Source organism: Rana temporaria, chromosome 4, assembly GCF_905171775.1.
Source record: "Rana temporaria chromosome 4, aRanTem1.1, whole genome shotgun sequence".
In the NCBI taxonomy this organism is placed as follows: Eukaryota; Metazoa; Chordata; class Amphibia; order Anura; family Ranidae; genus Rana; species Rana temporaria.
Genome location: NC_053492.1, coordinates 412,113,685 through 412,131,367, shown reverse-complemented (window position 1 = coordinate 412,131,367; position 17,683 = coordinate 412,113,685). Strand labels below are relative to the sequence as shown.

Here is a 17,683-nt window from a genome sequence, read left to right as displayed (position 1 = left end):
GGTGCGCAGGCGCCATATAGAGCCGCAACGACGTTCTGCTTCTTTCGGCTACTCGTGATGCGATAGATGCGACCGTCGGAAGCCTGTCGGAAGCCTGTCAATCAAGAAGGAACGCCCAGACCCAAAGACCATACCCGGAAGCGGCGGAGAAGATCGCTCTCTAAAAAGGTAAGTACTGCTTCATTTTTAAAAAAAACTAGCCGATTCCCCTAGACAAAATGAGCATCAATCTAATCTTAAAATGTTTTTTGCGGGTGAACCTCCACTTTAAGGACCGGGCAAGGAAGTTTTGCTGCAACAATGTCAATTTTGCTGCAGCAGTTGCTATACACTGTAAAGATGTGCAACTATATTTAAAGGGATTAAAGGGATTATTTTTTTATTATTTCACTTTAAGCATCATTAAAATTTCTGCTCCTTTTAAAACCGATAATTTTTTGAATAAAATTCTGCATTGATACATGTCCCCCAGGGGAATACCCAGGCCTCCATACCCCCTTTTATGGCCAATAACTTGCATATATATCTTCAAAATGGGGATTTTTAATTCTTCAAGTTCGGCTCTGAATGAATGAAAAACTTATATAGCGTGGCGCATGCGAACTAAATCGCTTCTTGGCGCTAGTTGTTCCTATCTTTCTAGACATCAAAATAGCAGAGTTTTGATCTGTCTTCTGAAGGTTAGGTGGTTTTCCTCCAACCGAATGCTGGTTGGTAAAGCGTTCCATAGTCTAGGACCTTGTACCGCAAACCTTCTTTCTCTTATAGACTTCAATGGGGTTTAGAGTTCAGGTCTGAACTTTTTGCGATGTTCAGCTGCTCTGAAGCAAACCGAACCTGGGGGTGTTTGGCCCATCTCTACAAAAATTCCCCAGCAGTCAGCTCAAAAAAAAAAAAAAAAAAATTCAAAAGTGGAATTTTAGAAGTGGAGGTTTTTGTTAAATTCAAATATATAGAGTTGTACACTGCTGAGTACCAAACACTGATAGGAACTGTTTGTTGTGTCTTAAATGTAATTTTCTCCTGTGATATACATTTAAGGCAGTTGTAGAACGCATTACTCGATATTGACTTAGAAAACGATGCCTCTAGAACACAGAAAGTTGGTATTCTTCAACAAGGGATTTACTTGTTGACCCTAATAATGATGTATACACAGCCCTAGGGATTGCAGTCTCATTTTCAGTAAAGACTATCAGGGGATACATAAATATGTGCTACTTATTGGCAGCAAGTAACACTCTCAAATCCCGTGAGTGAGTCTTGCACACATCTGATCTTCTTCTATGGTGCTTATTGAGAAAAGGAAATTGTAACTTATTGTCTTTGTAACCTGGGGCTGTTACTGAAGATCAGAGAAATAAAACAACTTGATTGTCTGAAAGTCACTAGATGGGAACACAAAATGTTGACATAAGATATAATTCTTGGGAGATTGGTGCAATTGTTTGAGCTCAGGCAAATACTCATTTGGTTTAAAGGTCACGAAACAACATACAACATGTTCAAAGACCAGCATGCTCATGCAGTGAGCAAAGAATCCAGGATAAAAATCAAATGTATCTTCAAGCACTTTGTGTTTTTTACCATGTGTTCATTTAACAAGCATTACTTGCCTATACGAAAATGTTTCATAATCTGTTGCCCAGGCTACTTGTTCATAAATATAAAAATAGAGCACTCTGCAGATCTTTGGTTGATTCACCACTTGACCCCCCGGGCCCTTCATGACCAGGCTTTTTTATCTTTTTAACTGACAATTGCACGGTCATGCAACACTGTACCCAAATAAAATGTATGTCCTTTTTTCCCACAATTAGTGCTTTCTTTTTTCTTTGTGCTATAAACAAAAAAATGCTGACAATTTAAAAAATATATATATATATATATGTTTTTTACTTTCTGCTATAAAATATATCCAAAAAAAGTGTTCATCAATTTATGGCAATAAGTATTCTGCTACATAGTTTTGGTATATAAAGAAAATTGATCCCAATAAGCATATAATGATTGGAATCCGCCAAAGTTATAGAATCTACAAATTATGGGATTTTTTTAATTTATGTATTTATTTATTTTACTAGTAATGGTGGCGTTCAGTGATTTATAGCAGGACTGCGATGTTGCAGTAGACATTCTGACACTGACTGACACTTTTGACGCTTTTTGAGGACCCGTGACACTAATACAGTGTTCAGAATCAAGTCGACGCATGCTCGGAAGCATTAAACTTCATTTTTCTCAGCACGTCGTAGTGTTTTACGTCACCGCGTTTGGACACGGTCGGATTTTTGACCGATGGACTTCCACACAGACGATTGTTTTTTTCTAGCGTTTTTTTATCCATAGGAATATTTTAAAACATGTTCTATTTTTTTTCACCGATAGAAAACAAACCCACACATGATCAGTTTGTCCGATGAAAACGGTCCAATCGGTTCGTTTTCATCAGACAAACTGATCGAGTGTACAGGGCTTTAGTCTGTGTATTACTGGATTTTAAACAGTATAGGTACTCATTTCATTTTTACACAGCTATACCTGCAAGAGGGGACAGAATGAAATGATATATCAGAACTTAAAGTGCATTAAGGTGAAAAACCTTGTGTGCTGCAGCTCCCTCCAGACCCCCCTTTTACATACCTGAGCCCAATGTGATCCAGCAATGTGCATGAGCGTAGCGGCTCCAGCTGTTGTCTCTCTCCTCATTGGACAGATTGATAGAAGCAGGAGCTATTGGCTCCTGCTGCTGTCAATCAAATCCAGTGACACAGGTAGTGGGGCCGCGTCTTGCTGTCTGTGTCAATAAAAATAACAAACATGCCTATACCTACCTGCACTGTGCAATTGTTTTGCACAGAGCAGCCACGATCTGCTTTTTCTGGGGTGCCCCGCCATCGCTCTAGGCTGCTTTCCATGGGGGCACCCCAGAAAAAGCAGATCGTGGCTGCTCTGTGCAAAACAATTGCACAGTGCAAGTAAGTATAGGCATGTTTGTTATTTTTATTTTATTTAAAAAAAACAAGGGTTTACAACCACTTAAATTTTTTTAATAGTTTCTCTTAACTGCTGTAACCAATCAGAATCTTCTGATTCTGTTCTGATGTGGGGTTTACCAAGAGTAACCACCAAGAACTACAAAAAGCGATACTCCTGGAATAGATATTTTTCAAAGACTTTATTCAGTGATTTTTTTTTTTTTAACTTGATCAGAGCAGCATTCGGCTGCATGAACAACAGCAGAGGTAAGTGTTAGCATTCTTTTTTTTATAGGTACAGCTTATTGTGCGTTGTAAATTTTGCCTTTATACATTGCTAACAGAGTGGCTTTTAAATTGACGCAACCCGGCTTGACAAACTTCAGTTGAGAAAGCAAAGGACTCGGACCGGAAAAAAGAGGCTAACCAGTGATATTTGCTAATTAGCTGGCAGACATTGTTTCAGTATTTTGACAGCTGTGGGAACTCACTGTCAGAATACAATTGCCTATGGCAGCAGAATTCATCCATCCATACTGTTTAGAGTGAATGAGGAAATCTATGAATTTCTGTCATTCAGCTGAAGAGTCTTTGGTTCCATTCACACGTGCGGTGGGACTGTGTTGGTCCCCTATTCCAGCACAGTCCTACCGCATAACAAGGGAAAATGCCTCGTCTACCTATCTGCCTAGATGACATCACTGTGTTGCATTGATGTGCTTGCAGTACTTTTTTAACACAGCGCATTGCGAGGCAGTTGATCTTTTTTTGAGATGTCCATGTGACATCAAAAAAAAAAGAAACACTGCAATGTGCTGAAATCAGTGCATCATCATTGCGATAATCTCATCAGGACTGCACCGAACAATGAACGATCCTTTTATGTGTACAGTCAGCTTTTGTCTCATCAATCCACCATGTATTGGAAATGAACAAAGGCAGACATGTTTGAAGTCCAGCCTAGGTTGCAACCATGCCTTCCTCAAGAGATACAGTGGAAGAGTATGTGTAGCCACCCAGGGACAGGGAAGTGTGTTACTTATAGGATAAGCAGTATGAAATAAATGGAAAAAAAAAGTAATGCAGCCACCTAATCTAAGGACTGGGCAACTGTAGTATATACTGTACAATATTTATTTTGTGGTTTCAGTCAAATAATTGACTTCTATGGGTATTCAAAACACTTCTTCCTCTTTCTCCAAACCCTAAAATGAACCAATAGCAAGTATCAAACATGTTTCAAGCTATAAAAAGCAGAAATCTTACTGGTGTTAAGGGGGGGTGTTTAGGGGGGGGGGAGTCATTACCTATACCCAATATTAACCCTTATGTTTTTTTCCAGTTAAAACTTTTTTTGTCATGAAAATGGTTGCTATCCAAAGATGTTCGTAACCAACTTAGACTCGTGTGCATCACAACCCGCTATTTTGGATGTCTAGGAGGCACAGGTGCGGCAAATATTAAAATATATGGCAGCCTAAGATATGCTGTGGCTTGACACAGCTGCATGCTGTACCAAATAGTACACACATTTAGTTCCATATGCATTTAGGGACATATGCCAAAAATGCATGAATTCCACATTCCATACGCCCCTAAATGCATATGGCCTATGACCAAGTACCACGTGGTACAATGTCCAGCTGCTGCATATTTCAGCCTGTCAAAGATTTTGACGGGCTGCTAGCAGTGGGGCTGGGAACTTGTACCTGCTCCTCCCAAGTGCCCAAAAATGATAGGATGTGAAGACATGGGGCTAAAAACTAGTGTGCATACAATTATAAAGTCCCTCATACCATGGTCTGCTTGGTGCAATCCCCAAATGCATGCTTTTTCTAATTCGCTGCCTTTTTCTGCCCAAAAAAAGTGGGACAGTTGTGGCAAATATATGTTTTGGAGCTACCCAATTATACGTACACTGTATTAAATATTATACTTAATATAATGGTACATTTTCACTAGGCAGTGACAGCATCAAAAAGGCGAAAAGACATATGCTTCAAATTATTCAGTGGCTTTGGTAACACCTTTTAATACTCAATTATTTAATTTTATAACACCTCATCTTACTTGCAAAAATAATCTTTAACTTTCTAGACTGCAGAGATTTTACATTTCATTCTCCTGACTCTTAAGCTATTTTATCCATCAAGCAATGGTCTGTGACAGAACATGTTTCAAACATTAGCCAGACAACATAACACTTTTGCTTGTTAAGTTTCACAGTGGTGCATAAAGGTGTTATACTTTCCAAATCCAGGAACTCATCATGAGAACATTTGGGTAAAATATCAAGACTTTTAATGATGCTATAACCTCATCATTAAACAGCACTAATCTCAGGCTTCCTGGAAGCCATGAGACATTTCTTCTGCAGATGTTTGGTGTAACCTGAATGCCTGACCCTTTCTTCTAGATCTTTCTGCTCTGGGTATTGTGGCATCTCTTATGGGGACTATATACTTACTTACGAGTGCCATTTGTGTTCTCTTTTGAGACCTGTATAGTAAATCTAGTAAAGGATATGCGTGGTTTATTGTTTGCATTCTTATTGTCTTATGGGAAATATTACAATACTCAAAGCAAAATGCAGATTTTGAGTAATTAAGAAGGCGTATAGACATTAGATCACCAGGATTTCAAGCCATTGTCTCTGGCTTTAAAGCTTTTTCTCCCTGATTTGAAAAGCACCGCAGAGGACATCTGCATTGAATTAACATGATTTTATTGCAGTTAGTTGCCTTAGTCCTAAAATTTTCCTTTTTAGTTAGAGTTTTAAAAAGTTAAGCCCAGTGGGATATGGTAGCCAAGGAAAGGGGGCTGAATCTATACTATATTTTTATTATTCCTACAATAGGGGGATTTGCATTGTTACAATAAAAGTAGAAAACCCCTTTAATAATAATATTATACTGGGATTAATTCACTAAACAAGTAGAGCATAACTGCAAAACACATTTTGACTTTGTGAATGAGGTAACACAGTTCAGTTCAGTTTCAAAGAATATCTACTTATCCAAGGAAAATTAAAAAACAAACAGGATTTTTGCTCTTGCATCATTGGATAATTTAGCATAGCTTCACTTCATTCACTAAGCTAATGCCGCGTACACACGATCAGAAATTCCATCAAGAAAACCGTGGATTTTTTTCCAACTGAATTTTTGCTCAAACTTGTGTTGCATACACACGGTCACACAAATGTTGTCTGAAATTCCGACCGTCAAGAACGTAGTAACGTACAAGACTACAAGGAGCCGAGAAAAATTAAGTTCAATGATTCTGAGCATGTGTCGAATTTATTCCAAGCATGCGTGTTTTTTTTGTGCATCAGAATTGCATACCGCCAAGAACTTTTCCCGTTGGAAAAATTGAGAACCAGCTCTCAATTTTTTGCTGTCGGAAATTCCGACAGAAAAAGTCAGATGGAGCCTACACACGAATTTCCGAACAAAAGCTCACATAAAACTTTTCTTGTCGGAATTTCCAATCGTGTGAAAATTTGATTTGCAAAGTGAGCATGCTCAATGTCTTTAATAAATCTACCCTAATGCCTTATTACTGCCCTTCAATGTCATGCCATATTAAATGGGTTGTAAAGGTTCATGTTTTTTCACCTTAATGCATCTTATGCATTAAGGTGAAAAAACATCTGACAATTACCGCCCCCCCCCAGCCCCCCGGGTTAACTTTCCTGAGCCCTCGAAAGTCCGGCATCGAGAACGCTCTTGTTCTCGGCTTGGTCTTCTTGGCTCTTCATTGGATAGATTGATAGCAGCGCAGCCATTGGCTCGCGCTGCTGTCAATCAACGCCAATGACTCGAGGGCGCGACCGAGTCCTGTAGTCAGTGGCTATGGATGCCGACTACAGGACTCGGGAACGCACCTGCAAGGTAACCCCCTTGGGAGAGCACTTCCTAGGGGGTTATCAGAAGCGGGGAGGAGCTGAAACAGCCGCAGAGGGACCCCAAAATATGAGGATTGGGGCCACTCTGTGCAAAACGAGCTGCACAGTGGAGGTAAGTATGACATGTTTTTTTATAAAAAAAAAAGAAATTGAAGCTTTACAACCACGTTAATGCTATTGCAATGCATTAAAACATCTATAGGGTTTTCAGCAGGAATATAACATAACAGTATGTAATAAATATAGTTTTGCTTAAGGAGGTACTGAGCTCTTAAAACTGTGCCTAAAACCAGGCAGGCAGAGGCCAAAAGACTAGTAACTAGTACTGCCTGCTGTCTCCCTGCAGCTAATCTTTGCCCTATTAATGACTCACCATTGACTTCTTCTGCACTGTGTCTCTTTAAATGTGACTTTCTTTTTAAGTATCAGGGCTTTTGCTTCCTTATGGCACAGTAATGACATCACCAAACACCATGCCAATTTTCCCAAGACTAGCAGTCCAAAGCAGCAGTGCCTGAGATCTCACATTGAAAATATCCAACTATGTGGCTGTAGGTACATACTAGGCAACTTCACATATATCAGGAAGTGCACTGCTATTTCTGGATTACTTCCAGACAGAAGGTACATTTTCACTATAGCATAGCAAAACTCCACTTTTTGAGTTCAGTTCCAATTTATTTTAATTTAATTTAAAGTATTTAATTAAAATGTAATTAATTTTATTTTAATTTTGCACTTTGTGAAATGGGCATTGTTATGCTGAGTTTTCTAATTCCAACAGATACCAACTTCTCCAATTTAGTACATCCATGATAATGCAATCTGTTTCTCACTCGTTACTAGAAATGTTCAATTCATTGCGTTACGAGTTGAAAATTAAACAACATTTACGTTATTGGTAGATGGATGTATCCAAATCTGAGTCAAAATAGTAATGGATTTCAACGAAAAGAAAATAAATTATAATGAAACCCTATTACTGTTCTTAGTGTCATACTTGATGCCTATATTGTTTGATAAGATTTAACCCTGATTTTGTGACTGTAACACACCTTCCTGGTGTTCTTGTATTCCTTTTGTCAATAAAAGAAGTTTGGAAAAAAAATAAAAATAAAGATGCCTGGAATTTTTTTTTTTTAAATAATATTCATTTGTTTAATTTGGATTACGTGATGCAATAGTTTGGGTCTTTTGTTAACGTTTGAAGCATCTGAAATAAAGTAATGACCAGGAGCGGACCGACAACTCATGGGGCCCCCGGGCAATAGGAGATTATGGCGCCCCCAGGCAATAGATTATGGGGCCACGCAGTATACACACACATACAGTATACACACACAGACACACAATATACACACAGTATACATACACACAGTACACACCCACACACACAGTAAACATACACGCAACGAGAAGGTACTGGAGAGGCGGGGCAGCTATAATCTTGGGATTTTTAGACCAAAAGGATGTCAGTAAGCGACATTTCAGGGACAGATGTAAAAAAACACAGATTTTTAAATACTGTCCCTGGTTTTACTGAGGCTGGCAACCCTGATGGGGCCCCCTAGTGGCATGGGGCCCTCGGGCAAATTGATTTGGATCCATTTATTTTATGTTGCATTAATATTTTTCCTTATTATACATATGAAATGGAAACATATTGCAATAAGTACGGTAAGGTATAAAAGTGAAAAAAGATGATGATTCCTATTTATTGTCTTGGGTTAGATGGAGGTGGATTCATTAGAATCTCCCAATCACTACATAGTAAATGATTCTTAAATTAATTGTTTGTGTTCCATTCGTTATGTTATGATTCAGAGATTCTGATGAATCCACCTGCATCCAACCCAGAGCGCCTAATAAATCTCCCAAAATAACTTAGTAACATGTTAAAACGAACCTAGGCCATCTTCCAAAATAAGTTCAGAAATATGAATCCATTTGGAACAACAAATATATGAATGAATCTGAATAATCGCAACAAATCTGAATATACAAAACAAATTCTGAAAACGAAGTATTCTGACATAACGAATATGAAAAAACAAAATTATTAACTTACCAAATGAAACTTAATTTTTTTTCGGCATGCACATCTTTACTTGTTACTATAAATTCTTAAAGTCCCATTCTGCAGAAAACACTGGTTGGGTGCATGTGATGCCGCTGCAATGCTGGGAGGGGCAACACAGGCTTATATACAGGGTGGGCCATTTATATGGATACACCTTAATAAAATGGGAATGTTTGGTGATATTAACTTCCTGTTTGTGGCACATTAGTATATGTGAGGGGGGAAACTTTTCAAGATGGGTGGTGACCAAGGCGGCCATTTTGAAGTTGGACATTTTGAATCCAACTTTTGTTTTTTCAATAGGAAGAGGTCATGTGACACATCAAACTTATTCGGAATTTCATAAGAAAAACAATGGTGTGCTTGGTTTTAACGTAACTTTATTCTTTCATGAGTTATTTACAAGTTTCTGACCACTTATAAAATGTGTTCAATGTGCTCTCTAGTGACATGCAGCGAGTGCTACGCTGTGGGCTCTTGCTGAATGAAGCTAGGACAGCCACTGATGTTTCTTCATTAGTGACAGATTTAATGCGTCCACATTTTGGCAAATTAAACACTGAACCAGTTTGACGAAACTTAGCAAGCAGTTTGCTAACTGTAGCATGGGAGATGGGTGGTCTCGTAGGCTGTCTTGCATTGAAATCTGCTGCAATGACCCGGTTACTGCGTTCACCAGACATCAACACAATTTCTATCTGCTCCGCACGTGTTAACCTTGGCGACGTGTCAATGGCTGTAAACAAAGAGAAACTTGTAAATAACTCATGAAAGAATAAAGTTACGTTAAAACCAAGCCCAGCATTATTTTTCTTGTGAAATTCCGAATAAGTTTGATGTGTCACATGACCCTCTTCCTATTGAAAAAACAAAAGTTGGATTCAAAATGTCTGACTTCAAAATGGCCGCCAAGGTCACCACCCATCTTGAAAAGTTTCCCCCCTCACATATACTAATGTGCCACAAACAGGAAGTTAATATCACCAACCATTCCCATTGTATTAAGGTGTATCCATATAAATGGCCCACCCTGTACATTGCCATGGCTGTCAGTCTAACATTGCTTGTGACAGCAATAGTAACCAATAGGGTTGTCCCGATACCACTTTTTTAGGACCGAGTACAAGTACAGATACTTTTTTTCAAGTAGTCGCCGATACCGAATACCGATACTTTTTTTAAATGTGTCCCCAAGTGCAGCCATGTCCCCCCCATATGCAGCCATGTCCCCCCCAAATGCAGCCATGTCCCCCCCATATGCAGCCATGTCCCCCACATATGCAGCCATGTCCCCCACATATGCAGCCATGTCCCTCTAGCCATGTCCCTCACATATGCAGCCATGTCCCTCTAGCCATGTCCCTCACATATGCAGCCATGTCCCTCTAGCCATGTCCCTCACATATGCAGCAATGTCCCTCTAGCCATGTCCCTCACATATGCAGCAATGTCCCTCTAGCCATGTCCCTCACATATGCAGCCATGTCCCTCTAGCCATGTCCCTCACATATGCAGCCATGTCCCTCACATATGCAGCAATGTCCCTCGCATATGCAGCAATGTCCCTCTAGCCATGTCCCTCACATATGCAGCAATGTCCCTCTAGCCATGTCCCTCGATGCGGCGGCGCGATGCGGCGGCAGCGGCGGGGGGGGAAAGGGGGGGGAAAGTATTCTATTTAGGTATCGGGGGTATTTGCGCGAGTACGAGTACTCCCGCAAATACTCGGTATCGGTCTCGATACCGATACTGGTATCGGTATCTGGACAACCCTAGTAACCAAAGAAATGACTTGTGAGCTTTTTCTCTATTGTCCAATCAAAGGCCCTCAACCAAACTGCATTGATATAACTGCAGTGAGGAAATTTGAGATTGAGGGGCCTAGCTATGCTTTCTGACTCGTGTGCCTAGATCTCAAGCTTGGATGAAGAGAATATTTATTTTTTGGTAGGAAAAGAGTTCAGACATATATTTCAACCTTGAATTTAGCTTTTTACCCGCAGTTCTGCTTTAAGGCACCTGTTTAATTATATTTTTAAAGAAAAAATACTTTACTAAATTATAATAAATTGCTGCTGAAAAAAGATAGATAACTCTGGACAGAGTGTTAGTTTTTATTATGAATAAACTTAAAATGTAAACACTTTTCTTTGTATGTTAGATTCTAGCTATCAGATGTAGTAACGGCAGATGACTGCAGCATGCTGGAATTGTGTTTGACAACTTGTAAAACATTTTTTAATGAAATACACTTAGCAATTTGTCCACACTTTTATGATCTGTTTAGTATTCTTGAATGCATGCGTGAGTGTCTCATATATTATTAATAGTGCCCACTTTCCAGTGTAACATAACTTAAATCTTCCTGCAAATATAAAATCATGTTCACTAATGGTAATTACTCAAAAGGCAGAACTCAGAGTCAAGACAGTAATTGTGTTTGAGACCATGTAGGGTCATATACATATAAGAAATAATATTGCATTATACAAATTACAAGGCAAAGGACAGTTGGCACACTGTTCATGTTGAAGGCTCTGTTTGCTAGCAAAGACTTGCTGAAAGGTGTGCTTAATGATATTCCAAATGTATTAGCCTATTTGAAAGTAGATATTATTCTGGAATCCTGAAGTACAGAAAATAAAGTATTTTATTAAGGCAAAGCTTTTTCTTTTAGGCTCCATTCACACTTGTGCAACTTGTTATGTAACTTTGGAAATCAAAGTCGCATGACAAGTCATTCCCCATGTTTTCCAATAATAATCATACTGTACATATCCCTTTCATGACTAATGCCCTGTACACACGATCGGTTCGTCTGATGAAAACAAACCGATGGATTTTTTCATCAGATATCCGATAAAGCTGACTTTCATCAGTCTTGCCTACACACCATCGGTTAAAAATCCGATTGTGTCCAACGCGGTGATGTAAAACACAACAACGTGCAGAGAAAAATGAAGTTCAATGCTTCCAAGCATGCGTCGACTTGATTCTGAGCATGCGTGGATTTTTTTACCGATGGATTTCCCCACAGACGATTGTTTTTTTCTATTGTTTTTTTAACCATACGAAAATGTTAAAACAGGTTCTATCTTTTTTCACTGATGGGAACAAAACTGATGAGGCCCACACATGATCGGTTCATCCGATGAAAATGGTCCATCGGTCCGTTTTCATCAGACAAACCGATCGTGTGTACAGGGCATAAGCTTATTTCTGACATTTGTTGCTTACAAGTTAAAATCCATGGCCCAGATTCAGGTAGAATTTGCCCCTTTTTTACGGAGGCACAGGGCAGCGTTTTTGCCCTGCGCCCCCGCAAATTTTCTGCGCTGCGCGCGATTCACGGAGCAGGAGCTCTGTAAATTGTGTGTGCGCTCTTTAAAATTGCCCTGCGTAAGGGCGCCTTATGTAAATGATCCCGTAGGGGGCGGGAATCATTTAAATTAGGCGCGCTCCCGCGCCGAGCGTAGAGCGCATGCTCCGTCGGCAAACTTTCCTGACGTGCATTGCGGCAAACGACGTGAAATTCAAATTTCACGACGCGGGAACGGCGTGTATACTTTAGCATTGGCTGCCCCTACTATTAGAAGGGGCAGCCTTACGCTAAAGACGCCGTACGGAAACTCCGTAACTTGCGTACGCAGGGCCCGCGCAACATTGTGAATCGGTGTTAGTATGCAATTTGCATACTATACGCTGAGCACAATGGGAGCGCCCCCTAGCGGTCATCGCAAGAATGCAGCCTAAAATCTGCGTGGCATAAGAGCCTTATGCCACGCAGATTTTAGGCTGCAGTCGGCGTTACGATGTTCCTGAATCAGGAGCATTCGTAACGCCGGAGCAAGTCAGCAATTGCGCTGCGTAACTATGGTTACGCAGGCGCAATTGCTCTCTGAATCTGGGCCCATATTTTTTGCTAAAACCCCCAGACATTTTATATATATATATATATATATATATATATATATATATATATATATATATATATATATATTTATATATATATATATATATTTTAGCAGAGAATATAGAGAATAAAATGGCAATTGTTTCAATATTTTATGTCACACAGTATTTGTGCAGCGGTCTTTCAAACAAATTTTTTGGGGGAAAAAGACACTTTCATGAATTTAAAAAATACTAAACAGTAAAGTTAGCCCAATTTGTTTGTATAATGTGAAAGATGAGTTTACGCTGAGTAAATAGATACCAAACATGTCACACTTTGAAATTGCGCACACTGTTGGAATGACGACAAACTACGGTACCTAAAAATCGGCAACATTTAAAAAAAAGAAAAATAACGGTTACCAGGTTAGAGTTACAGAGGATGTCTAGTGCTAGAATTATTGCTCTTGCTCGGCGATACCTCACATGTGATTTGAACACCGTTTACATATGCGAGCGTGACTTGCGTATGCATTTTCTTTGCTGCGCGAATTTGCGGGGACAGGGAGGCGCTTTTTTTCGTATTTATTTTATTTCATTTTATATTTTTACATTGTGTTTAAAAAAATTAATAATTGATCACTTTTATTGCTGTCACAAGGAATGTAAACATCCCTTGTGACAGTAATAGGTGGTGACAGGTACTTTTTATGGAGGGATCGGAGGTCTAAAAGACCTCCGATCCCTCCTTTGCACTTCAAAGTATTCAGATCGCCAAAAATGGCGATTCTGAATACTGTATTTTTTTTAAAACCGGCGCCATGGGCAGCCGAGTAAACCGGAAGTGACGCTGTGTTTACATACAGAAGACTGGAACTAAGCCATTTCCGGCTTTGTTCCAGTCTGTCTCTAGCCGCTGGAAGTGGCGCATCGCGGATCGGGTCTCCTGGTGGGACGGGAGGCCCGGTAAGTGGTGGAAGGCATTGGGAGGGGGGATGTCCCCTCCTGCTCCTCTGGTATGGCTTTTAGCCGCATCAGTTGTTATCCCTGGAAAGCCGACTGCCCGCTCTAAAAAACGCAGCTGCAGGCATCATCCCGATATAACCCCCTAAAGCCGAGGCCGCACATATGCGTACGGTTGGCGCGGAGGGGATATATTTGCCGTGACTTCAAAGTAGTTAATCCACTACTTTCGTCAAACTTCCATGCAACTTGAGGGCCAGAGACCCAAAAATTTAAGTCTTACCTGAATTTTATGCAATGCTAGAGTTGTGCAGCAGTTGTCCATTATCAGTGGTCAAAAGCTAAAGTCATATCCAAATCACACCCATCCAAAGTTGCTTCAAAGTTGCACTCCAAAGTCAGCGCAACTTTGGAGTCCTACAAGTGTGAATGGAGCCTTATGCCGCGTACAAACCATCACTTGTGATGAAAAAAACGACGTTTTGGAAAACGTCAATTAAAATGACCGTGTGTGGGGGAAAACGTTGTTTTATGTCTTGTGAAAAACGACAAAAAAAATTGAAGCATGCTTCAATTTTTTGTGTCGTTTTTCAAAATGTTGTTTTTTGTGTCAATTAAAATGATAGTGTGTGGGCAAAACGACGTTTAAAACAACGTTTTTAAACCCGCGCATGCTCAGAAGCAAGTTATGAAGCTAGCTTCAATGGAAAAGAGTGCCGAACGTAACCGCTCTTTGCTAGAGAATTTGGAAAAAACGGTGGTGTGTAGGCAATGTCGTTTTTGAAAATGAAGTTGTGTAGAAAACGTCGTTTTTTTTCATGATTTAAAACGTCGGTTTTTTTCATCACATAAAGTGTACGCGGCATTAGATTTGGATAGAGTGACGAGGAGTTATGCCACATACACACGACCATTTTTTGCGCTGTAAAAAATTACATTTTTTTAATGTCATTAAAACAATTGTGTGTGGGCTCCAAAGCATTTTTTGCAACGTTAAAAATGGCCATTCAAAATGTAGAATTTTTTTTCTTCCCTATTGCCACATGAACATATATTTTTCTATGTAAGGTATAGCAGGATCCCACCCATGGCATGGTGGGTTAGGTTTTAGAGGGGTTGACTTGCACCATGGAATGCTTTTATCTTTGTGTATGTAATTAAGAACAGTTTTTTTTTTTTTCTTTTTTTTTTACTTTTTGGATAACTGTATTTTGATAAAAAAAATGTATGTGTTTAAGTTGAATTCTCTGTGTAATCCATTATGCAGTGGTTGGACATTTAGTTTTTGGTTTATATAGTTTTGAGTCTGCAGGGGACTCTGGAGTATTAAAAAAAAATAAAAAAATAAAAAGAGGTGTTGTAGGCCCTTCTAGGTATTCTTGATTGTGTGTAATATAATTTATGTTATTGGGGTCTGCATACTATTCAGGCTCCCACTAACCAGTAAATGCTTTCAAACTTGCAGGCAATGACCACCGATACAATGGGCCAGATTCAGAGACAGCGGCGTATCGTTGAGCGGGCGTAGCGCATCTCATATGCGATACGGCGACGTAACTCTGAGAGGCAAGAGCAGTATTCACAAAGCACTTGCTCCCTAAGTTACGGCGGCGTAGCGTAAATGGGCCGGCGTAAGCCCGCCTAATTCAAATTTGGAAGGTAGTGGGCGTGTTGTATTAAAATTAACCGTGACCCCATGTAAATGAATGGCCGAACGAACGGCGCATGCGCGCGCATGCTCAGAATCACATTGCATATACTCCCTAAGAAACGACGGCTCAATGCGTACGACGTGAACGTAACCTACGCCCAGCCCCATTCACGTACGACTTACGCAAACGACGTAAGATCAGACGGCTGTTCCGAGGTCCATATCCTAACATGACTTACCCCTGCTTTATGAGGGATAACTATATGCCGGACGTTCGCCTTACGTAAACGGCGTAGCTTACTGCGACGGGCACAAGTACATTCGTGAATCGGCGTATCTAGGTCATTTACATATTTGACGCGTAAATCAATGGAAGCGCCCCTTGCGGCCAGCGTAAATAAGCACCCAAGATACGACGGCGTAGGAGACTTACGTCGGTTGGATGGAGCCAGAATTCAGGCGTATCTGGTTTCAAGAATACGGCGCATAGATACAACGGCGCATCCTAGAACTTACGCGGCGTATTAACAGATACGTCGGCGTAAGTTCTCTCTGAACCTGGCCCAATATGTTTTACATTTCACAGATGTACGTTTTGACTTGTAGTTTATCTCCTCCTGGTAACTCATTTTTACATCATGTGGCTATTGAGGAACCACTATTTTAGTACATTGCAAAATAATATGCTTTTGCAGTTAAAGTGTGTGTCTGATCACAATAAAACAAAACACATTCTGTTGCACAAATAGGAAAAACTCTTAACCATGGACAAACCACTTAAGTAGGCACAACATCCCTTAATTTGAATAAATACAGGAGGATTTGAGGGATTTTTGAGGTGTGAATATTGATACATGATCCAGAAGGATAGTATGAAATTATTTTATGTAAACAATGATAAAAATGTGTCTAAAAACAGTTATACAACAAGTAGATAGAGCGTAATCCTTGTGGGTACAGCAAATTAGATGGAGTTCACAACATGTTTCACTCACAAACTGGGTTTCTTCAGGGAATGCTGTCCACTTGAAGTATAAGCCTTCCCAGTCTTTGAGAAATGTATATACTACAAAGATAAATCAGGGAGTCTGCAACCGCCGCAGAAAACCAAGAACTACAGATAAACAAAGAAGGCAGTCCGGGACCAGAAACAATAGTTTGCAAGAACGTTCAAAACCCAGGGACATAGACTCTCCAAAAAAAGGTGCTCGTATCTAGAACTGGTGTCCTGCAATGGCGCATGTATCCCTGTGGTTCCATTCTGTTGCACACTTTCCATCTCCTCAACCCTATAACACACAAGGGCAGTGTTCTGTAGTCCTGCAGGGGATAACTTGGGCAGGGTCACAACACTGTTTGGGAGTTTAGTACAACAGAGGCAGTGTTGTCAGCCAGCAGCTTAAAATTCTGGGGTGGTGTATATTTTTCAGTATTCACAGTATTTTTTAAGAAACCTAGCATAGGGAAATGTGCATACATTGCTATTATGCACTCTGTAACTTTGCCACAACCTATTAAAAATGACTGCTTTTTCAAGTTGTTCACAGTGGTGCTGTCAAGACTATAGCTATCATTAATAGAGGTAACACATGTCTTTCTGTTTACATTTCAGGCTTTTCCCTGCATTTCTACAGGAATTTATGGTAAGAAATATGTTTCCTCTGAGTATTGTAGAATAGCTGAATAATTGCTTTAGTCTGTGAATTTTAAATCTGTTCCAAATATTTTCACTGCTGTTTATTAGATGACACTTGGGCCATAGTATACCAATGCTATTAGACTATTCTCCATGAATATTAAGAACCACCAAGGTCTTATTTAGATTTTTGACATATATGGAAATTCAGATTCCAAGATTCTGCATTTCGTGAGGTTAAATATAGAGTACAAGGAATAATTTACCTTGAGATACACTATATTACCAAAAGTATTGGGGCGCCTGCCTTTACACGCACATGAACTTTAATGGCATCCCAGTCTAAAGCCGTGAACAGAAGCTCAGTTTGTCCGATGAAAACAGACCGATCGTGTGTGGGCCCCATCTTTTTTTTTCCATCGGTGAAAAAAAATAGAACATGTTTTACATTTTTCCGATGGATAAAAAAAACAATAGAAAAATCCGATCGTCTGTGTGGAACTCCATCGGACAAAAATCCACGCATGCTCAGAATCAAGTCGACGCATGCTCAGAAGCATTAAACATCATTTTT

General features: G+C 39.8%; 1 protein-coding gene across 3 annotated transcripts in view; it reads left to right on the top strand.

Moving 5' to 3' along the window:
- The window catches only part of MACROD2 (mono-ADP ribosylhydrolase 2), a 3,190,351-nt gene that overhangs the window by 2,373,819 nt on the left and 798,849 nt on the right, over nt 1-17,683 (top strand). For all 3 annotated transcript variants that reach the window (XM_040351278.1, XM_040351279.1, XM_040351277.1), the window contains exon 7: nt 17,086-17,116. In XM_040351278.1, the coding sequence (XP_040207212.1) occupies nt 17,086-17,116 (31 nt within the window). The remainder of the gene's footprint in view (nt 1-17,085; nt 17,117-17,683) is intronic.